Source organism: Lonchura striata, chromosome 3 (assembly GCF_046129695.1).
Source record: "Lonchura striata isolate bLonStr1 chromosome 3, bLonStr1.mat, whole genome shotgun sequence".
Taxonomy (NCBI): Eukaryota; Metazoa; Chordata; class Aves; order Passeriformes; family Estrildidae; genus Lonchura; species Lonchura striata.
This window is the reverse complement of record NC_134605.1, coordinates 83,182,210-83,207,877: the sequence shown is the minus strand read 5'-3', so window position 1 is coordinate 83,207,877 and position 25,668 is coordinate 83,182,210. Positions and strand designations below refer to the sequence as shown.

Here is a 25,668-nt window from a genome sequence, read left to right as displayed (position 1 = left end):
AAAGTGTTGTAGTTCATCAAAAATATTTTAAAATCCAAATTATTTCGATACACCATGATTGTATGTATGCTTTAAACAAAGCTTTATTTTGGGAATCTTAAAAGCTTAATATAAGTGAAAAACCATAAATGTTTATGTATTTGTTTATGAATAATAAACTTACACTCATCATTAATTGGCTTTATATTAAAATTTAGACAAGGAAAAATATTTTCTACTTTGACTGGCACCTTTTAAATCTAGACTCAATTTTGGAATACCATTTTACTTGTGTCCTACTCATATTTAAAAGCTGAAGTTTATTTCAGGCATGTCACCGTTACTTTCAAATAACCAGGAATTTCAGTGTGGCTGAGCTTAGTGTAGATCTTAACATGGATAGGTTTCAATTCCCAAGTAATGTTTTGAAAATAGAAGATCTGGGTCACTACAATGTTCATTCTGCTGTGCAGTAAACTGAAATGTGGCACACACTAAACTTTATTCACCTCATCTGTATTGTTCTCCAAAAGCTTGAATTTTTCTCAGCGTGCAGTAAAATATGATCTACAAACACAGCTATGTTATTGGCATATATTGTCTGTTGTACAAAAAAAAACCAAACCACTCCTTAAAAAACATGGTGACATGGTGTACCAGCTAAGTATAAGCTATACCAACAAAATTTCTCTTCCACCAGGATAAGCAGCACTTAATTTTGATTCGTCTCTATAGCTGTATTAGTAAACTCTTCACAATGGAGATCTACTCCACAAAAGTTCATACAGGTCCCAGAATATCCTGCTTCTCTAGAGTGTCAGCATTTGCTGCAGAGCTCACATGTAAAAGGAGAAACAGCTCCCGTGGCTCCCATGAAGACCAAATTGACTATGCAGCCATGTGATATTCCGACTTCAAAGATGCACCAACCTAACCATCCCAGTGGGATGCTGCATTAATGCAGTCTTTATGGCATCTCACAGCACATCTCCTGCAAACAACACTTTTCCTTTCCAAAAAAATAATTTATCCCAGTAGCTTCTGCAGTTAAAAATCTGCAGTATTTTAAGTATGTGCCAATGACTTAGAATAAAAATCATTGGTTATGAAAGGTAAAAGAAAAAAAGACCCTGCCTGGATTGCATGTAGCTTTATTTATCATGCATTCAAAAATCACCCTAAGTATAGCTGCCACAGAACTCTCAGGATGCTATTTGAGAAGCTACAGCCACCAGTGTAAAAGGGGCCCCTGAGCGCACGGCAGAGTGCCTGGTGTCTAGTCCAGGACCAAAGATTCTGACAGTACCAGTCAAACATCTCTGCCTGTGCTGTGAAAGCACAAGCTTAGAAACAATTAAGTCATGAAGGGCTTGGTGATTGATCCATCTCTGTATCTTAACTTCTGAGCCTACAAGAAAGATGGGGAGAGTGGCATGGGCATGTTGTGACAGGACAAGGAGGAATGGCTTCAAACTGAAAGGCAGTAGGTTTACATTAGATACTGGGAAGAAATTCTTCACTTTGAGGGTTGTGAGACACTGGAACAAAATACCCAGAGAAGCTGTTGAGCAGCTTTGCTGGAAGTGTTCAAGGCCAGGTTGGATGGAGCTTTGAGCAACTTGATCTAGTGGAAGGCATTCCTGCCCATGGCAGGGGGACTGGAACTACATGATCTTTAAGGGCCTTCCAACCCAAACCATTCTGTGATTCTATGAATCAGTTTCACCCTGTACTTCACTGTGACACTGTATTGAGACACCAGTCAGAAAAAGGAACTTCCTAATCCATATACTGTCCCCATAAACAAATATATAGGTGAGTGCTGCCAGCCTTAAGAAACTGGAGCTGAAATGCAAAAACCTACATTTACATTTGCATAGTTGTGAACATTTATTAGTTACAGTGTAATGAAAATCAACTTTTTTTGATACAGGCAAAAGTAAAAACATACTTTATATAGAAAAAAATCACAGCTTTAAAAACTGACTTACATAGTTTAAAATGACTAAATTTGGTTGTATTTCAAGGCATTGGACTTTAATACTTAATTTTATGCCAAACCATCACACAGTGCAAGAAATATTCTGCAACAAATTCCATACAGCAGTCTTAAGAGTATTTAGTCTCACAGAATCTTATGGTGGCATACTGAATACTTCTCCATTTAAACAGAAAACATTGCTGAAGTTACATTTTCTTTCTTCACATACTCTCTATTACAAAAATATCAAATTGCAAATTTGACAGTGTATTCTACAAATAAATGCATCACAAGCAACAGGAATTGCAACTTTGGCACAGCTACTTTACAAAGTGTATTATAAAAATAAATTATATGGCAAATATCAAACAAAATCAAGCATGTGCCTTGGGCTTTGCAATTAAGAGTGAAATTCAGCTGGCAGAAAGACTGCTGCTCTCTCTCTGATTAGATACTTTTAAAATACCAGCAAGGCCATTGGTTTTTAAAGCTCTACCAATAAAAAAATATATATATAAAACCTAATGGAAGCATTAATACTTCCACAAATAATCAGTAGCACAAGTGACCCTGGTGTTGATGGCAGAGAGCTTCTACAGTGGTCCATCCACAGGCATGGAAGGTAGTGCACACAGAGAGCTCTAGCGGGCGGTAACTCATCTAGAGTTCACGCGTAACTGGTGAATGATGACACTCTCTAAAAGAAAAGAGAGCAAAACATTCTGGTTTATGAAACTACAAACGCATTGCAGCTTACTTGAAAGAACAGTTACAATGGCAGTGCAAGGCATTTTTCTAAAAAAGTCTCACAAACTCACTCTCACATCACTGCTTGACAAAACTACCCTGGCTCATGCTACAAAGGGAAACTAAATTAGTACCTGTCGAGGGCTCAGAAGGCCTTGGCTTCCACCTCAATGTCAAGACCATAATTTGGTTGTCCATAATAAAAAAGGGAGTAATACAGTTGAATGGATTAAAGCAGAGGGACACCAAAGTTCCAGTTCCACATCCAAACTAGGTAGAGAAAGACTTGGAGCTGGGCATCTAGTATCTTGTCTAAGCAACTTCATCATAAATCTGGTGGCAATTCATCAATAGGGATGAGGAAGAGGTATGAAGTCATTTCTCATTTTTTTAAATTTAAACTTGGTTTAAAAACCTATGCTGTGTTTATTCCGTGAGTCTTCTTGAATTTTGCTTCTTGAATTTTAATGGAGATTAATTTCAGCCACAGCATGCAAAACTATGTGTTGGCATTTTCTTTAAAAGGCTGGATTTAATTTTCCCCTGTCTGTAGTCACACACACAGTCCCGGTCCCTGATTAATCCCTGAGCTCTGCTGAAGTACTAATGGCCTGGTCTTCTGTTCTTCTACCTGTATATACAGCTCTTACTGCCAACTTATTTAATACAAGAATTTAACTGTCAGTTAACATTTTTATGTGAAAAGGAGGATTTTATGTATTTAAAATAATGTAACTGTACCAATACTAATTAGAGCATACAGCTATACATTTTCAGAAATATTCATCTTAATTGAAATTACTTTTGTTACCTTCCTTTCTTAATACTCTGAAGATTTTTCAAAATTTATGGGGCCCAAGAAATGACACTATTGATATAATTTTTGCCTTTTACATTTTTATTGATTTTTTGCCTTTATCTGCTTCTTAACTAATATTTACAAGGTTTTTCATGAAGTTACATTCTAAGAAGAAAGAAAAATAAAAATATTTTCCATGTACTCTTACGGCCAGAACTTTGCCACTAGATGGCAGACCCCAGTGCTGCTTTTCATACGTGGTGAAGCAAGAGAAGGGCTGAGGCAACGTCCAATAAAATATGTTAAGGCAAATGAAATAATAGAATTTCCCGAACTGAAAGTATTTATTTTCCATCCAACTTATCAATAACAAATTATTTTCAACAAGAAATTTACATCGGTTCCACCACACTTGAGCAGTGAATGTGAAAGAACCACAAACTTACTGCATGACTTCACCTTACAGCCAGTGCTGTTCTAACTTGAAGCTCTTGTGGAATATGATGTTAACAGCTACATTTACATATTATTTTCTTAATATTAAAAATACTATTTTTTAAAAAAATATTTTCTTAATATTCACTGTGCATATTTAATAAGGAGTTTAGACACAAAAATCTGAAAAATGGGCAGCAGAAAAATATCATGCTCTGTATGAATATATATATTATGTACACACACGTTTAGTTACTAAAAGAGGCGTCTGAACAGTTACTAAGGTAAAATTAGAATAGGGCTGGTTTTGTGAGAGCTCTTTTGGGCCACCCTCTGTAGGAATATGATTCTATTTTAAAGATATGATTAAATAATTTTTTTCCAGCATTCCAGATTAGAGTATTTCAAGGAGCTAAGTATCCTCTTAAACAAAACAATTTATTTTAATTACAGAAAAAGAAAATGTAGTTAATGTAAAACAGATAATTCTGCTTTCAGTCCTACTGATGTAAAGCAGAATTTCTTGAGAAGCACATCAGGATACCAGTTCATATAATGAAGTACATCAAGTGACATTTTAACATATAAAGTTTAATTCCTCCTTACAATATATACAAGTATCACCAGATAATACAAAAATGAATGTACCACAGACAATGCACACCCAAGCAACAGAAGAGAATCATACATCAGTATTTCTGTTTTTAAAATCCCAAGGGGAGTGTTGTTTTGGTTTTTTTTTTGTTTAGAGAACCATTCACAACTGAGTGTTTCATACCCGAGAGCTGATAGTTCTGCACATGACACTAGTTAACCCTGCTTACATTTTAAGAAAATAAAAAAAAAAAAAAAACAAGGTAAGAGCAATGTGTAGGGAGTAAGATTCAAAGTGAAATTAATATCTATAATGAAAAATATTGCATATAATTTTGGCCAAGAGAGCTCAAGCAAAATTAAGAGAAAGAGGATAACTCACACTGACAGAGAGGAGAAAACCATTCTCCTAAATGAAAGCAAGTTCAAAAGATGAGCTCACAAAAACTCCTGCCAGCAAACTGTGTTTCAAAGCAACTCAATGAAATTGGCCACTGATGTGTGAGGGGAACATGTAATTGGTCTGAAAATTGTCCTAACTGTTGCAGCTTATGCCAAGTACCTGAAACCCAGCAGGATAGTAACTTACTCTATTACAGACCTGCTCTTCCACATCTGATCAGAATTACTAAATATTCATATAAACATTACTGAATATTCATGTAACTATTGAGCATATTTTAGAATCTGCATGGCATATTTCAAGCAGTGACATATGACTTGGCATCCTATTGGCATGGATCAAGATATTAATGTGGCTTTAGAGATTACTTCCATGGTGGCAATTACTATGTGCTGTAAGTGGTTTGAGGTTTAAATACAGTGACACGTACTCTGGGCATATTACAAAGAATCACAAAGTGTTTGGGTTTTCAAAAATCACACTAATGGGTGTCACAAAAGAAAAAAAGGTAACCAAAGTAAATAAAAATCTCTATTTTTCTTCTACCATTTGCTTAGGATGTTTGCTATTCTGAGAGAAATCTCTCTAGGCATTACAGTTGAAGCTCTGCACTCCTTTTTCAGTCACACTCAAATGTATTTATCTACTAATGACTACATTAGCAATAGCCCTATGTAGCAGTAAGTCTGGCAATGGGATCTAACTGAGGGAACACAGTAGAAAACTTGTTAGGAACTATATTTAAAATCAGAGAGATCATTTGGAGAACTGAGGGAGCACCTTTTCAGTCCATGTGTGCTGCTCATGAATGGGCTGGAATTTTCCCTGCTATTCACCCTCTCCACCTTACTGCTGGGGCTAAACCATGCATTACTACTGCTGGGCTTGAGTTATCACAACTGCTTATATATGGCCATGTCATCAGCCAAAACATGGCTTCTCTCCAGCTGACATTGATTATGACTAAAAGAACAAAGATTACACAGTCATCTTAGTTTCTTACAAAGCATTCTAACTATCATTATGATTCTGAGTGCATTATTTTGCTACTGAAATTGTTCCACTTCATTACAAAAACCAAAAAAAAAAAAAAAACCAAAAACCAAACCAAATGACCGAAAAAAGTTAAGAGAGAGAAAGCATGATGATGAGTGACTCCAAATGATCATTTAGGAAGGCTGAGTTTATTATGCACTATAATCCAGTAATGGAGAATAAACATATGCCCTGTAAATCCCTAATATTATCCTTTGGATTGATGTGTCAGAGTTTGATTCTTTGGTGCCTAGTAAAAATTGAGGTCTGGACAAAGTTTGTCCTCGTGGCATTTGTGACATCACTCTTGTGTTCATTCTTTGATCCTGTATGAAGGTGAGCTCATGCCCTGCTCTTCCACACAGTGAGACACTGCTAAGGTCTTGCTCCTCTTCTCTGCCGTCCTTTTCATTAAACTGGAAAAACTTCTTATTCTGGAGATCCCTATTGCTCTGTCAGATTTGCATGAAATTGGTTGGTTGTTCAGTGTTATTCATTAGGGAAGGAGAGATGGAAGGATGGATGAACACAGACACTTCATTTTATAAGCCTCCTTTTCATCCGGACCAGGCTCAAAGGCAGCCTTCGGAACAGGGACACAACATCTGGAGGGGCCTCCTTCCTAGTTCAATATCCTGACCCCTCAACCACTCCCTTGTTTCTGCTCAGTGAATACTGAAGCACTCCATGCAGAACAGCACAGCCTTTCCAGGAGGGAATGAGAATGCCACCTTCTTCCTCCTCAGCTGTCAGTGCCACTAGTGAACCTGCCTGCAACTGATGTGGGTTTGAGTCTCCTCAGATACTGTCTCCTACCTTTTAAAAAAGGTTTCAATCAAAAGCTTTTGAAAGTAAGCAGCACTACCCCTGCATTTGTGTGGTATTTGATCTATTAGAAGGCATTCATGATCCTACAGTCACTTTAAAACGCCAACTGGTTTCCTTGTGCCCTCCTTCTTTCTTTTTCTGGCCTGTGAGTCTAGCACTAAGTTACATTAAACCCAACCTTTAGCTTTTTCTTTTGCTGGATTCCTTTAAATTCAGATCAGTTCCCCAGTTAAATTCAAACACTTGCACCAGTTCAAAGGACAACCACATAGTCAGTGAGTACTTTCTTGGCTGCAGGTGACAAAGCCAGGACTACAGCTTTTCAGCCCAGTGTGAAGTTATATCCTGACTTTAAGTGACCATAAAATTGTGAGTTGACTTAAAAGCCTCGGAGGAAATACAAGAATACCTGCATTATGGATCTCTGTAAGGTACAGTGGCTGCAGTGCTACATTTAAGTTGTAACAGAAACACTGGCTAGATAAGGTCTGTAGAAGAACATCAGGAAGATCTTCAGGATGCCTCTTGGGCTTAGGCATTGTTTTTAGATTTGGTTGTTTAAATTGCCTTTTGGAGCTGACCTACTGAATGGTGAATCTTACTGTAGTCACTAAACATAACTGTCTTCAGATTCAGAGGAAATTTCAGTGTAACACAAATAGGCTTGAACTTTTAATACTTCTGAACTATAGGCTTTCTTTTCTCTTCATGTTACCCTTCTTCTACCTTCAGGAAACAAGAATATTAGGTCAATTAAAACAGATGTCAAAGTTTTGAGTATAACAAAATACCTGGTTTTAGATAACAGTTTAACCAGCTGCCTGATTCCAACTCTTTAGACTTCTGCTGCAGAGCAAAATCTGGTTTTGTTGTGCAGCCCCTGGGGAAAAATAACAGGCTCCTAAGTCTGACCTCTCTGGAATTTCTGAAGTCTGTCTCATCTAATCCTACTGACTCTTCAGGAGCAACTCCTGCCTGCAATTTTGGCTGTGCCAGTCTGTGTGCCCTGGATTTCAGGTACTGTGAGGCTGGCTTGTTTTTTCAAATGAATTAGTTTCTTAGACTTCAAACAAAAACAAAATTTTCTACAACAGGCACACATAGAATATTGAGTATGGTGACAGTTAACTAAGGAACTAAGTTTTTTTTGACACAAGGAAGGCTTTAGGCAGCTGTATCAAGCTACATTAGCTTGGGGATCATGTTTGCAGTAATATTTGACTGTTTTGACCTTACAGCTTCCTTCAGTAACAGCATTTAAAGTGAACATGCAGAAAAAAGACATTTTTCTCCTTGAAATATCTGTTAAAAAGTCTGTGTTACAGAAAGAACAGTAAGATCTCAGCAACATTTTATTGACATACTGAGACTTTTAAATGATAAGAATTCCTTGAGAGGATCTGATGTATTTCTGACATATCAACTCACATTGCTTGCTGAAGTGCTGGGAATACACGTTATGAAATAATGCTACTAATACTACTCTGATTTTTGAATGTCATAGGAACTAGAACCTTAAAATTAACAGGCATTTAAAGTGCTACACATGTGAAAAACCAAACCTATGCCCTTTATGTGAATAATAAAATGCCGCTTTACAATGGGATAATTGTAAATATTGGGTCTGAAATTGGAGAGCAATGCAAAGCAGATGGAAAACTAAACATTACTTGGATTGAATATAATTTTCTTGACCTTCAGTGACAGATTTCTTCCATCAAATATCTTCTCCCAGGCCAAATTTCGTATTTCACCCACCAGTGCATTTTCCTTTCTGTGAATTTATTGGTGGTCTGACCACCTTGCTTTCTGTTTTAACCACTAGACCATTCACAGCTTGCTGAGGTGGTTGAAGCATTATACCACTTTAAACCCATCATTTATTTTTCTGGTCAGCTTCATTTCTTTTGGTTCCAACTTTCTTCTGTGAAAATTGACCACTTAATGGAAACGTGCTTTAATAATTCTACTGTTATTAAATAAACAATCATAACAATCATCAGCATCCACAGTATTTCCATGCTGGAAAAATTCCTTAAAACATGCTTAAAAAAATGCAAACATACAGATGAGGAAATCACAAAGAGGGAAGGAAAAATGATGAATCACCATGGTATTGTAAGGTGGTCTGCATTTTATGACAAAATATTTTAAAACAACTGAAAGCTGAGGGTAATTTCCTTACCAAACCCTCTCTCTTTCACTATCTGTACCTGAGCTATGCCTTTAGATAGCAATTCCTGCCACCAAGCAGGCTGTGCTGACTTAGCCTCTAAGACATAAGGATGCTTGGCAAGTAAGGTTTAAATATAAGACCCAATCAGGAAAACTGAAAACCAATGGAATGAGTTGCTTCATAGCCTTTAGTGGTCTTTGGAACAGGCACAAATGAATTGTATTAATTTTTTCCAGATAGTGTTTCTCAAGCTTTTGCTGAGGACTAAACACCTTCTGGCTCACAAGCCTTCATCTGAGCCCTGAGCTAGCAGTATTCCAGTGTTTGTAAGTCAGGGACCTGGTTCTAAGTGTTGTCTACAAATGCTAACTCTCTCTGGAAGCATTAATTGCTGAAAAACATTGTGCAACATCCTTATGCCCCTGATTTTAGATAGTTATCTTGAGAAAGCAGCTCACTACTGAGAAATGGTGATTTTGATTGGAGGCTCCTAGAGAGAAGGCCACATGGTGCCCATCCTTCCTCTCTTCCCCTCCCACACACGAGGTACTGGCTTTCATTAAAACAGGACCTCAAGTGCGCATGGCAAGTCTTCTGGCATTGCTTCCCTAGGCCGTGTGGCATTTCAACAATGTGATCAAGGCAGGAAGGAAAGCAGACCATGCAGCAGCAAAGGTGAAAAGTGATCCATTAAGGTGGAAAACAATCTAGTAAAAGTGATCAAACCTCCTTTGATCTACTAAAAAGTGACCAAGTCTATCATTAAGAATTCCTGAACTAGATTAATAATCTAGTGCAGTTACCCCATTCTCACTTCCTAGACAGAAAACCTTCCTGGCATAAAATTGCCTTTTTGACAGCTTTTTTTTTTTTTTTTTTTAACTTGAGTAAGAAAACAAAAGGATTCTGTTATTTAAGTAGTCAGTGCACACACTTATTAGTTTGTTGTTAAGTGACAGCTGCTAGTACAGGCAAACGTGAACAACTACACAGACAGGGGAACTGACTTCCATGGCAGCAGTAAAACCTGCAAAACGTACCCCCTGAGCCACTGCCATCAGCCCTGACCCCCGCCCAGGGAGGCAGAGCTGCTGGCTGAAGATTTCTTCAGTTCTATTTTCATAGACTGAGTCTCAGCACGAGGCTCGAATTTTGTCACATTTCCTGCTCCTGGGGCTGCCACTACTGGCTTTCCTGCTTTCATACCTTTTGACACAGGAATTCGGGTGGGTGTAGGTCTCAGGGATGACCCATCCTGTCCTGTCTGCAAAACAAAGAGACAGAGAAAAATGCCACACATTAAGGACTTTCTCATACATGTTCATCTTACACTTTTCTTTGGTTCTTCATTTACTTTTCAAACAACAACATCCCAAATCACACCTATTAGCAAAGTAATATTCACACTTGGAATCTGGCCATGGCACATACTGCTAGAATACGGCCAAAGGCACAGTTGTGATCAAACTAATTTCCCAGAGGTGAGGTGTAGTGTTTTGACTCAATGTCACAAGGATGGGAATTTATGCAAATTTCCCATTCTCCAGCATGACAAAGTGCAGGATGGCCTTAGAGGCAACTACAACATTGGCTTGACTGTCAGGACAGGCAAAATATTAGCATCTTGCTAATAGACTAGCATAGACACTATGACAGGTCTTCAAAACAGCATAGTCAGGTAAGGCTAACGATGAATGTAGGGTAACTGCCGAATTTTAGGAGCTGGGGCACGATCACTCAGCATTGTAAGTAAAATTGAATTTTACTTCCCAAAGTATGCTAAGCTCATGGCTGGGGCCACTTATTTCTGCACTGGGAAGAGCAGGGGGTTGGGAGAGAAAGAAAAAGAGAAAATATTTGTATTTCCTTTTCCTGTGGCTATGACAGGAGGGATGGGGGAAAGGGTTCTCACAGTCCAAGCACAGATCATCACTTGAGAAACTCTAGCGAGGGTGAAGCTGCTAACCCAAATTTCCAAGGATACCTCAAGGCAGTGTGCACATGGCCATTTTACTATCTCTGGCAGTTTTCTGCCCTGGACAACAGCCTAGCAAGCACACTTGTCCTCAAGTTTGAGTACTTAAGAATTAAAAAAAAACCCCAAAAAACAGCCAAAGTGGTTGGCTTGGGGCTGGCAGAACCAACACAGTTCCTGTGTCCTTCTGGAGCCCCAAGTGGAGACCAGGCCAAAACTATTCCATAGCTTTGGCCAGACAATGATGCACATACTCTTCAAGGTCAAATCTGGAGCTACCCCATATGAACCATATAAGTATTTTCTTATATTTAAGAAAATACTTATAAACTTGACAATTGTGGAAGGAAAACAGGCTTTATCTCCTGCAGTGTGCAATACAGATACAAATGATAATGGCAACAACTTCAGTCTCTTGGCTAAATTTCCTACAAGACTGACATTTCTGTTCAGATTATGGATTAAGATTTTGATCTGACAAAAGAGAACAATTCTCCTAAAATCCTGGAATGCTAGCTAGACTTACCTGCTGAATGACTAAACTCTGCAACTTGTGACATATAAGCAAAGTAAAACTTAACTGCTCAAATAGACTGGATTGGGGGCCCATGTCAGATGCAACAAGCTTTTGTATACTTAAAAATGCTCTACAAATGTTTTTCAGCCAGTGGCATCAGAGCTTTCTGTCTGCGTCCTGAACATGCAAAGGAAAACCATTCCTTAATCTTCTAAGAACAGTTCAAAACCCCATGTGTACACTCAAAAAAATCACAATTGGAAAACTTGAATGCTGTCTGCCTGACAGGAAGGAAGCCATTTTCAATAACTAAAAGCAACATTTACAATAGTAGTCTAAACGCTAATATGGAACTCACATGTAGATGTCAAAACAAGTTAGGCGCATACAATTCTGTAGGGCAAAACATGCAAATGCATTCCATCAGCCTTGGAAAATATGTCAACATCCCAGGGGACCCAAATGACAAACATCTTGTACTCCCTGAAAGAGTCCCACAGTGAGTAAACATGAGGCAATCAAATGGAGTAGCTGGAATCTCAGGCATTTATTCAGCTTTATTCACATGTAAATTATTAACTAAGGATTTGGGCGCTTTCAAGTTACTCATTTCAAGCCTAAATCACTCAAAAGCACTTTGAAAAGAACTCTAACTTGCTTTAAATTTCTTAGTTGCCTTCATTCCAGCATACTAACGCGTTGATCACATGGAATCTAATGCCTGCTTCCCAGGCAGCTGCAAAAGCATTTTGTGTTTGCCAAGTGAGATGGCACAAAGGTGTCTCCCCAGCCGCTGTCCTCTTGGGCACGGGAAGGGGCAGCAAGCAGAGAACACATCCAGTCTGTAGCATCTGTGGCAGAGAACCCACACCATTGCCTGTCTCTCCATCACTTCTTCCAAGAACTCAAAGCCATTCCTTCCAGCTGTTTGTCTGCAGGCTGCTGTCTTCTGGTTGGTCTGGTTGGGACGTGGCTCCAGCCAGAAACTAACCCTTACACAGCAGGAATGGAGTGCCTGAGACCCCGTGAGACACTGGGTAATGCATGCTGGATCTGAGCTGGCAAGGCAAGACATGGTGCTGGAACAGGGACCCAGTGAGGTTACACAAGACATTAATGAGAGTGAGAGGAACACATGCAGCTGCTATGGTGCAGTCATCATCAGCTCTCACTGCAGACGCAGGTGCATTGACCTGTGAAGTTGCAGTAAGGCTGGGCAGTCCCATTAAAGGAAAAAAGCAAACTGAACATACAGAACATGTAGCATGTGTGAGTAGTTTGTAACAAATCCGGCTTGGTGCATTTTATTGACGCACAAAGAGAATGCTTTCATGCACATACTAGCTTCTGGAATATTTTAAGTAAAAAATGCTTTTTCAGCCTTTGTTCTCAATCTGATCAGGCCCCTGCTTGCCCTGGACAGAAATGGTTCAGTTCAGTGGCCAAAAGACACCTTGTGCAATTTGAAATGCCCTGGGCTACTCAAGCAATGTACACAGGGCTGGCAGACAAGACAGATGACCCAAGGAGACCTAAAACTTTTGATAAAGCAGCTGGAAGGCAGGTACATGATTTGACAGCACTGAAAATAGCACTAAAATAAAGTATCTTTAGGTAACTTTATCCTCAAAGGGTGGGACTTGAGATCTAGTCAATATAGTCAGCAGAGCCAGTGGGCAATTCAGCTCACACAGAAGCTAGCCCTGTCTCAGCTGGATCACCCCCAAGTCACCTCAGGCCAACACACATGCCTCAGTGCTGCCATGGGGACTGATGACTACAGATTGACTCAGTTGCCCACACTGATACTTCTCGTGCCACCTGAGGTGTCTGTCCCATCAGCTGCCACTGCAGAAAGGTACGGGTGGGTTATCCCTCCCAGCCTCACATACATCTGAGTTGCCACAAACACACAGCCAGCACCATAACACCTCTGCACAGGCTGAGCTGCCCCCTGCACCTCCAGGAGCTCCAGCAGCAGCTCAGAGCAGACATGGGACACCTACACAGAGCTACATTTAGATGCCAATCTCAAACTAAATGCTGTCCAATTGCAAGTGGCCTTACAGCTGCATAAACACTTGTCCCCTTCGCTCTGGCACCTAGCAGCTTCTCAGCTGGGCCCTCCTGCCATGGTCACAGGATGCCGTGCATGGTTGGTGCGGTGCCACTGCGCTGGCTCTGCTGCAGCCGGGATTCCCTCTGCTCCCTGCAGATTTGCATGGCACTGGAGTCAGTGCATACCCTGGCAGCATAAACAGATGGCACTCAGTGCCAGGCTTGTAGGAGGAGGGGAGCGCAGGGATTAAGGACTGACACCCATCATGGTAGCCAAAGAAGATCCACATTCACCAGTAATCTTATAATCAAATGTAAGGCCTAAGTCAAACAGGATGTAGGCACCACTGTTTTGGGCTTTTTTCACAAAGAATACTTGGGTTTATTCTGTGGGATTTTTTTTCTGCAAACTATATGAACTGTCCTGGGTACAGAAATGTGTGGCAATGTACTAAGGGAAGACTAACAAGCAGGCTCATTTTCATCTCTATATGCTCTGGTCTCTTTGGTCCATTTGCAATAAAAAAAATAATATCCTAGGTCTGCTAGGATAGTCCAAGTATTTTCCTGGGAGTGAGTTTGATTCTAATCAATCTAAGGACAATTCAACACCATTTTTTCTGTTTCTATGGGAACTATCCAAATCCATAGGCTGCCGTAAAAAAGGCATTAATACATTGTACAAAGCATCTTGTGTGAGGACAGTTAAGACAAAAATTAAAACCAGTGAGCTAAGAAAGCAGCTGTGTATCAGTTAGTCTTGTTCGATTTTATTAACTTAAACCCTCAAAATTGTATCTGTTGGTTTCGTCTGGGGTTACTGAGTAAATGATCACAGCTTCAGTTTTCTGACTAGGGGCAGTGGAGTGTGTTTGTAAAGTTGTCATTTGCAAAACAGATGGTGAATACACTTTTTTTCCTTTCCAAGAGGCCTGGGAGGAAAAGACACATTTGAGCTTGTTCAAAGTTGCCTGCTCAGCTGACTAGAGACACTAAAAAACAAAAGGAAACATAAGATAAAGTAAATCTTATGGCTGAACTATTTTCCTTACATTCCAAAACAGGGAGGATAAAGTAAAGAAAGAATCCAGTTTTTAGCCAGAAAAAAAAAAAAAAAGTTTTGTCTGCCATGGTTCACTGCATCATGACAGTAGAGACAGACATCTAGTTAAAAGAAAAAGTTTAAAAAAGTTTTCCAGGCTTCTGAGAGACAAAGGAGTTAGTAAATTAATTCAAGGCTTTAAAAAAATTAACAGTTGCCTCTAATATGTAAGGAAACACTGTATGATAAACTATCTACAATACATTATATAGGTGGGAAGAGAGAGCAAGTGCATGTGTGATCCCAAACCGATCTGTGTAATGAATGCAAGCTTTCTTAATTCAGAGGCCTTAAATGGGAATGGCAGCTTCTCTCCAGAAGTGTGAAAGTGTATCCTAAATGCACATCGACATTTCAGCTTGGGAAGAGATGGCTGATGAGGTGTGTTGTAGGGCTCTGCTGACTCCCGAGCAGCACGGACAAATGAGGAGGGGATGACTATTCAGTATTTGTCAAGATAGAAGAAAAAGGCTGTAACCAATGAAGGTATTTCATAAAAGGTATCAAACAAAAGAGCTTTTCCCAAAGCCCACAGCTGAATTCACTGCCCCCTGATGTTGTGGAAACAACAGTGCAAATGAGTTCAAAAAGCAATTAAATGAATAAATAGAAGAAAACTCTGCCATGGTCTATTAAAGACAAAGATGTGGCTACAGGCTCTGGTTCAGAGAGAAATACCCACCTATTGCCAAAAACTGGGAACAGACACTGAGGGAAACATTACTGTGTGTTTATCCACTCAAAATAATCTTCCCCTAAGCATCTGTTGCAGACTCTGTCTAGCTAAGTTTTTGGACTAATACAGTACTGTTGGTTTTCTGTTCTGGTTAAATTCTTTCCCAGGCTATTTCCTACTCAAGCAATAAAAATGTATGTCCAGTAATAAACTGGGGGAGGACTATCAATAAATACTGTCCACTATGATTAAAAATAGAGGTGACAAGTCTTTCACTATGAAAAAGAACCTGGAGTACAACAACGGGAGCCCAAAGAGAAAGCAAAAACAATATGCTACAGGAAGCTCTATTGTAATACAGCACTTAGAGAAGTTCAGAGGAACAGAAAGAGCTCTACTATTCGCTGGCTAAAGAGGCTTGGAGCTGTAAGCAATGATAACACATCTGCTTATTTTTCATTTGGAGCTCAGTAATATAGCAGATATTAACTGAATTATATGGGGATCATGGGATTATATCAAAGAAATGCCAGCCTGCATAATTAGAGTCCAAAGACTTGCCAGCTGAGCCAAAAAAAATGAGTGTATTTTCAAAATTTAGATATTGCACTCATAGAAAATAAAAATATAGTTTCCTGCTCTGTCATGCCCACCATTCTTTGTCCCTCTGTCTCTCACTTGTAATTTTGCTGGGTTGCCATTATGAAAATAACTTTGAAGAGTGTTCTGGAAGTTAACTGCTTTGGGAGATAATACCAAAAGTGTACCAGCATCCAACATTGGTACAAAAATACATGAATTGGGCAAATTCTGATTATATAATTAAGCTTGAGCATGGCAGAAATGTAGGGAAGACAAGAATTTCTCCTCACCTCTCCCATTTTCCCTGCTGGTGTCTCAAACCCGAGCTATGGTTTGTCCTTTACCCTACCATGAAGACCATACCATGAGACCACAGTGCTTACCACTGATTGTGTTCCTCGAGTGGAAGATGTTGTAACAGGCGTTATGGTGATAGTACTTGTCACCTTGCTGGCAGCTGCAGGTCGCTGGGACAGGTTGTTCCGAGGTGATCGAAGGACAGTACCAGTCACCACCTCTTTCTCTGCCGCGATGTTCACCGGTCGGACTGTTATCACAGGGCTCGCGCCGTCAGGCGTGGCACTGGGAGAACGTTTAAACTGGGAACCCAAGTGGATGTGGATTTTGTTGTCTTCTGTTGTAATAATGTTGGCATTGGCATTGTACTTGCGGATTGGAGTCGGGACAGTTTGCTTTTCTGGTGTGACTTTGAAAACAGCCCTGCCCATGGTCATATCCTGTGACTGCGGAGAGACGGAGATTTCTGCCGGCGCTGCAGACGTCGATACTGTCATGATCTGAATTGGCGATGCAGGTCTGTCAGCGAAGGGTGCCCTCCCTCCCTCTGGGGACTTTTCCCTGGAGAATGTTGTTATAGTGACTGGAGACATGGAACGATCTGGGCCCATGGGACTTTCACTGCCTTTTCCTTTTTGTGGCATAACATTTGGAGAGGGAATGATGGTTATTCGTGGCTTCTGATTTCCCAAAGTAGGAATGACAGTGGTACTTGAAAAAAATTCCTCTGCGGATGGACTGGTTATCTCCAAAGTTGCTGTACTGTTCTCATGGTCTGGTGTCACCCGAATATGAAGAGGTTGACCTTGCTTTGGTGAAAGGACAACCTCCCCGGGATGTGCTGGACTACTATGGGTTCGGGCTCCTTTATCAGGAGCTGTCTGAGCCCCAGTTTCCCTCTTTTTCATCCATGGTATCCAGGATTTCCTCATAGCAAGCTCATTTGCTGCCGGAGGATATCTCTCAAGCACTGAAGAACGCTCCATGGGTTTTTTCAGACCTACCTGTCGCAGATTGCTCATGATATGATTCTCCTCCTGGAAGGATTTCCTTATGAACACTGCTGGAGTTTCTTCTTCTGCTGCTTCATTGCTCAGAGCATCTGTCTGCACGCCAGTGGACGTCACAGGAACATCAACCATTCTTCTTCCATTCATGCTGGGCCTCAAAGCGCGGCTGTAACGCTTAGAAAGCTCCAGCTCTCTTGTTAGGTTCAAAACTTCCTGTCCCATGCTCTTGTTTTTGTTTTCCTCTTCCATAAACCTTTGCTGTAGAACTGAATAATCGACTTGGAGCTGAGAAAGCTGGTCTTCTTTGTTCATGAGCTCATGGATTTTTTCCTTAAGTGCTTGAACTTCTGCTTTCAAATCTCTACTTTTGGCCTCTTCCAGACGAAACCTGTGTCTCAGCTCTGCCTCCTGGCTCACCACTTCACCTTTTTCTATTGCTTTCGTTTTGGCAATCTGGAGTTTCATCTCCTCCAATTGTTGAGAAAGAAAATTAGCTTTATCCTGCTCAGTCCTAAATTTCTGCTCTAGCTGATCATACTCATCTTCAGTCTTCATCAAATCTCCTTCAACCACTTCCAGTTGTTTGAGACGTTTTTTCAATCTTTCAATTTCAATGGTAAGTTCCTTAATCTTGTTGTCCTCATGACAACCATGCTCTGCTCCTTTCCTAGTTCGACCTCTTGTAATTTCTCTTTCTACTTCCTCCATACCATCAATTTTTTTCTTCAATAGGTCAACTCTACAGCTTAGTTCAGATGATTTTTCTTCTTCACTTCTCAGTTTGCCAATTAACTCATCCCTTTCCTTTGTCAAACTAGATACTTTTTCCTCCATTTCAGATTTCAGTTTCAAAAATTTCTTACTTTCTTCTATCAATTTCTCTGTTACATCCATAACTTTCCCTTGTTCAACTTTAAAATTCTTGTTTAGGCCCTCAACCTTTTTTTCCTCCTGTTTTATTTTTTCCATCATATTTTTTCGCTCATCAACCAACATTACGGTAAATGACTTCAGCTTTGTAAGGTCATCTTTTAAGCTTATTTCAGCCTTTTCCAACTTGCTTTCGGATGTCTCAAGGTCCTTCACTCGAGTCTTCACCACTTCCAACTCATTTATCAAATCCTTAGTCAAATTTTTTTCTTTCTCCAAGTTTAAGTGTAGCTGAGTGCATTCCGACTTACTTTTACTGAAAGCCTCTTCTAGCTTCTCTAATTCTGACATTCTTTTCTGCAGTTTTTCCACTTCAAGTTTCAACTCTTTGCTATGATGCTCTTCCTCTTGCAGTTTATTTTTCAGCTCTTTGCACTGGGATTCAGTTTTTGTGATCTCTTCATCTTTTCCCTCCATTTCAAGCACACGCTTGCGGAGGTTTTCCACTTCTGCCATTAAGCTAGAGTTCCCACATTCCCCTTTTGCTATTTTATCTCTTAGTTCTTGAAGTTCCTCCTCAGTCTTTTGAAGATTTTTGTTCGTTTCTTCTAGCTCCTCTATTCTACGAGTCAACCCCACTAGCTTGAGCCTTAGTTGTCTATTATGTGACTCTTGATTAGCCAGTTTAGCAGTCATCTCCTCATGTTCTTGACAAAATGATGATGTTTTATGTTCAAGTTCTGCCTCTAATTTCATCAGTTTTTGTCCATCTTCTTTTGTTTTTGCACTAATAATTTTAAGCTTTTCTTCTTCTTCCTTTAGTTTTTGGGTTAAGTCCTGTATTTTCTGGCTTTGTTGACCAAGTTGTTCAATATGCATTTGTCTTTCATCCACCAGCATGAGTGCAAATGATTTGAGCTTGACTAGTTCTTCTCTTAGTTTATTGATTCTCTTGGTATGCTCTTTCTCCTTCCGGGCTTGATAGATCTTCTCCTGCTCAAGAAGTTTCTTCAACCTAAAACAAGTCAAAAGAGATGCGTTAGACTAAAATGTATATATATATCTGTGCGTGTATCTCTCTATTTTTAAAATTACCTTTATTTTAGCTTCTTTTTTATTAATTAATAATTAATTTATTAATTTTATTTAGTCTTCAAGAAAAAACTACTAGAGTTGTGTTCCCAAACCAAGTATTTTGAATTACAAAAGTTAAATGAAAAATACATAAAATTGTCTAGAAATCTGAAACACAGTAACATTTTATACATGTACAGATAACAAATACATCAGGATTTAATTTCCTTACATTTATTTCTCTGTTAGGATGATGTTAGTAAAAGCATATAATATCCCAACAGCACAGGTATTATCTACTCACTAACCCTTTTATACCAAATTTGTTTTGCAAGGTGGATTCCTCTTTATGCCTTGCATACAGAAAAATAAGGTAAAAGATTTAAACTAATTGCCATATGCAGCCACATATAAACAGACCAATCCTGGTTACAAACAAGCCAACAGGACAGAAGATTACAGTAGCACACAACTGATAACCATCTGGGCATCACTGGCATATGAAATTAGCAGGAAGATAAATTTTCCAGCAGAGTGACTATTATGCTAAAAAGGTTTCTTCTTCTACATTTCATTTAGTAGATGGCTCTGGAGTTTTGTTGTGAACCACAAGCACCAAACTAGTCAAACCTTTGGCTATAGCTGACCTCTCTGGAAAATGCGCTTCTCTGTATGGTCTTAAAGCTGTGTTTTCAGACAATATAAAAGCTCACCATATATCCAAATTAGGTGTCTCCTTAGAAAGACAAGAATGGCATACATTACCCAGCCTTAGCCATGCAACACGGAGTAATAGAACTATTTTATACCTGTGATTTATATTCAGGATCTGCCGACACCAACCTAGCAAGTTCCTGCAGATGTTCTAAGCACAGATTTATGAAGCTAGTGATCCTCAACTGAAAGAGGTACAGATAACACAAGGATGTATCCCAACCAATCTAAGAGCCTTATTGTAAAAGCAGCAGTCTGACTTAGAAAGACACAGGTATGCACACTGAATTTACTATGAAATAATATTTTTTCCAAACTGCTCTCACAGTACCTACAGTCCCCACATCCTCTATCAAGACACCTGATAATTCAAAACCATTTGCTTTGCTTACCCTAAATCTGAAGCTTCTCAGCTTCCTTTTTATAACTGAGACACACATCCAGGTGGCAATAACAGAGCAATTAATGCCTGGTAATTAACTTGCAGTAACTGGAACATCCATATGCTAGCAAAGATCAACTTTTATCAATATTCTTCTCTTCCATGTTAGATTGTAGATGACAGCAGGTGGAGCACAGATATATATTCCTCTCTGCTACTCCAGCAATGAAGTGGTGCCAAGGGCCCCAGGGCACAGTCATACACAAAGGATGTCTCCCAGAGCCCTCACCTGAACTCTACACTCCTAGCAAAAGCCAGACTAGCTCGGTACTCAGCAACTGTTAATGTTTCACTCCTTGTTCCTGGTGGACGAGAATCAAAAGGAACTTTAAAGAAAAGCTGTAAGAAAAGAGAAGGAAATCAGAAAGCAGAACACAGGATGCAGTAGGTAGGGAAGGAGAAGGCCGAAGAATGCATTTCAAAACAAGACTCAGATAGGATGTGGGAGTAAAAGAATAGTAGGAACCAGCAGTAGAAAGAAAAACAAACAAACATTGCAGCCAACCTTGCTGGGTCACAGATTATTCTCAAAAGAAAAGTCTCTTTAGCTGTGGCAGCTCTTTGGAAAGGACTGAAAAGGCATGCTGGTGGATGCCTCATTATTGGTCAAGTTAGAATGTCAAAAGGTAAAAAAAGACTCACTGTCACTCACAAAGTGTTCACTTTTCACACTGAAGAAGGAACTTTATTAGCATGCAATATATTCCCTGGCTGCTCTGTCACAGTGCTTCATGTAAATGTTTCAGCAAAGAACTCTTTCTCATCTCCTCCAGGCTACATTTTTAAAGGAATAGCATGCACCCTTCCATAAAAATACTGTCTGCCATGACAGAACAGTGTAGTGAATCTGGTGGTCCTCTAAATGGTACATCTTCCACAGTCACAAACATAGCAGAATGTTTCCAGCCACCCTTGTCCCACAGAAAAATTTTAAGGTGACATCTATAAATTAAAAAAGCCCAGAAAACAGCTTTAGAAAAAAAAAAAAAAATCTTGGCACCCCAATGTCTAGAGATGCTTAGAAAACTGTCTTTAATTTGTAATTCCTAGGCCTGCACATGTGATTTTTACCCAGCAATTGCTCCAGGCAGTACACACCAGCCAGGCTGCTTAGCAGAGTGCAAAATAATGCACTGACCACACATGGTTCCACGTGATTAGCTGAGAGTCTACTGGGGAATACTGCCAAGAAAGCCACTGGAAAAAAAGGCAAATACCTGTTAAACTAAGACAAGAAAATGTCAGTCATGAGGCTGAGCAAGAGAGGAAAGCATGTTAGCCCTGTCACTGCCTTGCAGGAGTGCTAGCAGTGGGGAATAAGCAGCTTGGTCCCTCTGGGAAAATAAAGCAACATTCAGCACTTCATTCTGCCTCAGCTTTAGCATGGGGAAACTACATGTCTTAGATATGACAAGCCAGCTTTCAGAGAAGATACTTAACAATACTTCTGTTTTTCATGTTTATGAGAACTGCTTCTAAAATCTGGATCTGTGGGGAAGGAATTGGAAGGCAGCATACAAATATATGTGTTAATTTCCAAAGTAATTTGAAAATCTACACCTTTCCAGTGTTATTTCTAGACACTAAAATAAAGTTGAGTTTAAGCTTGCTCCCACTTTTCCGTCTTTGTACAACTTTCATACTTCAGTGGTTAAACTGGAATTTCAGCGGACTTCAAGGTGAGGTTGTCCCCTGTTGACCCTCACAGTACATTTGCTGCTATCAGGCTTCTCATCGCACTGCTGCTGCTAATGTTTGCTAAGTAACACCGATGTACATGGGCTCCTATGCAACACTAAAAACCCTTCAGACTCCCAGCACCTGGTCTTCAATGTGCTAGCCAGAGCAATTGCATGCTGGATTGTCTAGAGGCTGAAAGCACCTGCATTCAGGATCAAAATCAAAACAAACAAAACCTTTCATACTGAAACATTAGATAGAACCAAAACACTGATAATCCAACAATTGATACCCCCAGCCCAATCTCTGCCTGTGGTGTCTTGGTTTGTGTTTTGTTAGAAATAGAAATGAGAAATGTTTGGATATGACTGGATAACTTTCATTCATCAGCAAGAGTCTCAGGAGTTTGGCATCTAGACCCCAGAATGAAGCATGCAGATGTGATCCAGCTCCCAGCCCAGAGAGGGACAATACTGCCTGCTCTTCTGTGGACAGCACTGCTGCAGTCTGTGTGGCACCTCTTTTCCCACAAATTATTACAAGTACCGCAGCAAAGTGTGCAGCCTGAGTCAGTCCCTGAATACGCAGGGACTGTGTATTCATTGCTGCCATGAGAGTCCTGGTGGCCTCTCCCTCTCCTTACTATCTGTCCTCCCTACGGTAGTTGAGGAACAGGTCCACTACTCAAGACAACAGGCCCATTACCCCGTGCAGTACTGTATAAATAAGCAGCAAACCCTCAGGTGTGATGACTGTGTGCAACTGTTAACTGCCTCAGTAAAAAACAAACACCCCAGGACACTGCTGATTTTGTTCTATAAAGAAAGTTGCCCGACTGGCATGGCGCAGGATGCTGGAGTACGGAAGCTACTGCTGCAAGCTGACATGGTCCCTGCACAAGGAGCTGCCTCTCCTGGATCCCCACCAGCCTGAGCTGTTCACAGCCACACCAGGCAGTGCTAGGGCAGCAGGAGAGCTCTCTTGGCAGCCGTACTGGGGAGGCAGCAGCCTGAAAACTTTCAACAACCAATCTCAGTTGCAGAGCAAGCAGACATTGGACTGGAGGAAGAGCAACTATGGAATTAGTTTTAACAACTTTCATGAATGGTTTGCTGAAGTAGCAAGGAGGAATATAGGAGAGGATGGGCAATAACTAGTTTCTCCCTCTCCTCCTGCCTTTAGGTTTGGTGCTGAAGTGTTTCACTGCACAGCCTTTCTGCTTCCCCTTCCTGCCTCCAAGCTGTGAATCGATCAACAGAAGTGCAGTGGGATGCTGATAGCTACAACTCCCTCCCTCCAGAGATGTAGCTTCATTTCTTTAGTGATGGCTCTTCTTAAAAAAACATTCACTTCCACATGTTTAAAACAGAGCATGCAAAAGCAAATAGCCCCCCAAACATTTATTGAAAATCATATCAGGTGTGTATCTGCCTGTTTGTACTTCTGTCAAGATGAGAAAACATCACAGGTACTCATATAACCTTTTCCACCTCTAGCATAGAAACGGGCATTCACCTACACAAGGAAATCCTGAGAAAGCAGGGCAAGCCAGATGATTCCCTGAAAGGCCATCAAAAGCTGCTCCCGTGGTTTGCATACAGATCAGCACCACATTTCAGCACCACAGTTCAGCTGTGTTGGCCTGTTTTAACCCCCTGCTCTGCAAACAAACAAAGCCAAGCTTCTCAAGGTGTCTCCCCAGTGTTTTATTAAGCACTCAAAGGAGGGGTTAATGTAGAGGGCAATCTGGAGAAGTGGAGAGCCATTTCTCCTGCTATCAAAACTGGCAGCAGGAGGAACAGCAGCCAGAAGAAAGAGGATGAAAAGGAGACAAATAGATAAGGTCTCTAGGGGACCTTATATATTGAGTTCATACACAGCCTGAAGACCCACAGAGTTTCTCATTGCTGCTCTAGCACAAAGCCATGTGACTTACCATTCCTGTAGTACCTTACTTTGCCATTTACATTCCAAAAAGCCTGTTGCTATGGGGTGTAAGGACTTCTATCCCATTTCACGGATGGCCAGTAAGTGGGGGTTAAGGCAAATACGTTAATGAGGACTTGGTCACTCTAAGGATCAGCTGACTGAGGACTGATGAAGGCTGCTTCCTCCTGAGGGGCCAACAGCCTTTCTGTGCCACTCATACAGCAATCCCAAGTAATTTCCACAGGGAAAGTAAATGTCTTCGCAAACTCATCTTTCCACTTCAAACCCAAAGTTTTCTATTGTACATGCAGAGTTAAAGAGACTGGACAACTTCCTAGTGGTAGCTAGAAAGCTGCTGCCCATTAAGTGATGTGAGAGTCTGTAATCCCAGGACAATGAAAACCAGCAAGAGGTGGTTTAACTCAATAAAGGAGTGCCCTTTTTTTTTTTCCTGTTTAATGTACAACAGCTGATTTTGAAGATTATTTCTACAGCCACTGGGAAATCCTCCACATGTCAAGACTATTTTCCAATGCTTCTGTGTTTGGGGCCAAGCTGAGATACCCAAAAGGCTGAATTTTGCTAGTTCTGAGTACTTACAACTTGAGCTAAAGTCAAAGAGAGCCAAAAGATGGTCTAGGGCTCTAGGAAACAAAGGGGCGCTAGGCTCTCTAGGAATCAAAACAATCGGACCTAAGACTTAAATTAGGTGATTGGATCACACTTTCGAATCACCAGCTTCACTACTTCGCATATATCTATCTCAGCTGGGAGAAGAAATATGTAAACGAGATCAGATCCCATGGCAAGAAAAAGAATAAAGCACATCTGTGTTACTCTCCTTACTATCCATTATATTTTAAAGGTAAGGAATGAGAAAAATATTTGAGTGACCTTACTACAAAACTTTCCAACTTCTTGTTCAGTTTATCACAGGGTCAGCTCTGAAAACAAACAAAGCTTGTATAAACAAAGCTTGTTTAAAAAATTTCTAATAAACCTGATGACAATTTTTTGTGGCTACCTAATATACAAACTCAAAGGGTAAAAAAGTGCATGTTCAGCTATGGTGCTAAATTAACTTTTGGAAAGTGATTGTATCAAACTATATAACAAACAAATTAATATTCTTGCTGCTTCTAAACTACATGATAGTTTCCAAAATATACTGAAAGTAAAGGAAATATTTCCTTCTGTAGGAGAAAACATTGTTTGTAATCTATAACAGTTTATCTTAGAAATAGTGTTTCTAACACTGATTTTGTAAAATTTAAAATCCAGTTTGCTGAAATACTTAATTTGTGTTGAAAGTGTCTTACTCCAACTGAGCAGTGACTGAAGGGTAGTATTTTGGAATACGAACACGTACTAAATTCAGTGTACTCCTCACCTTTCCAGCACAACGGTCACGTAAGAAAAACACTAAAGATCTTTAAGAACAAAACCCGACCGACATCCTTTCAGACTACAAAACAGTATCACCCACATTAATTCCGGAGGTTAGAGGAGGGGAAAGGGGATGTACAGAAAGCAGGCACACAGTGTCAGAGAGCGAAGGCGAAGCAGCATTCAGCTGAGAGATGAGAATCGCCAAACCTGTCTCCGGGCTGCGGTTATCCTTCCCTGACCCCTCGGTGCGCTGCTCGGGAGGGGAAACCGCAGAGCACAGCCCCACCAGGTGCACCTTCCAAGGCTCCAGCCCAACGCTGATCAGCCCAGGGCCGGGCCGGCTCCTCAGCGCTGTCCCGCTCCGTCCAGCCCGCCT

At 40.3% G+C, this 25,668-nt stretch overlaps 1 protein-coding gene across 5 annotated transcripts in view; it reads right to left on the bottom strand.

The window, feature by feature from the left end:
- Positions 1-1,850: 1,850 nt before the first annotated feature.
- The window catches only part of FILIP1 (filamin A interacting protein 1), a 101,688-nt gene continuing 77,870 nt past the window's right edge, over positions 1,851-25,668 (bottom strand). For 3 of the 5 annotated variants that reach the window (XM_077782328.1, XM_021553667.2, XM_077782329.1), the window contains 3 exons: positions 16,271-19,079; positions 10,018-10,241; positions 1,851-2,657 (listed from right to left, as the gene is read on the bottom strand). In XM_077782328.1, coding sequence (XP_077638454.1) covers positions 10,035-10,241; positions 16,271-19,079 — 3,016 coding nt within the window. In that variant the 3' untranslated portion in view covers positions 1,851-2,657; positions 10,018-10,034. Of the gene's footprint in view, positions 2,658-4,360; positions 7,528-10,017; positions 10,242-16,270; positions 19,080-25,668 lie in introns of those variants that run through there. The other 2 variants (XM_021553694.3, XM_077782330.1) reach the window with 2 other exon arrangements.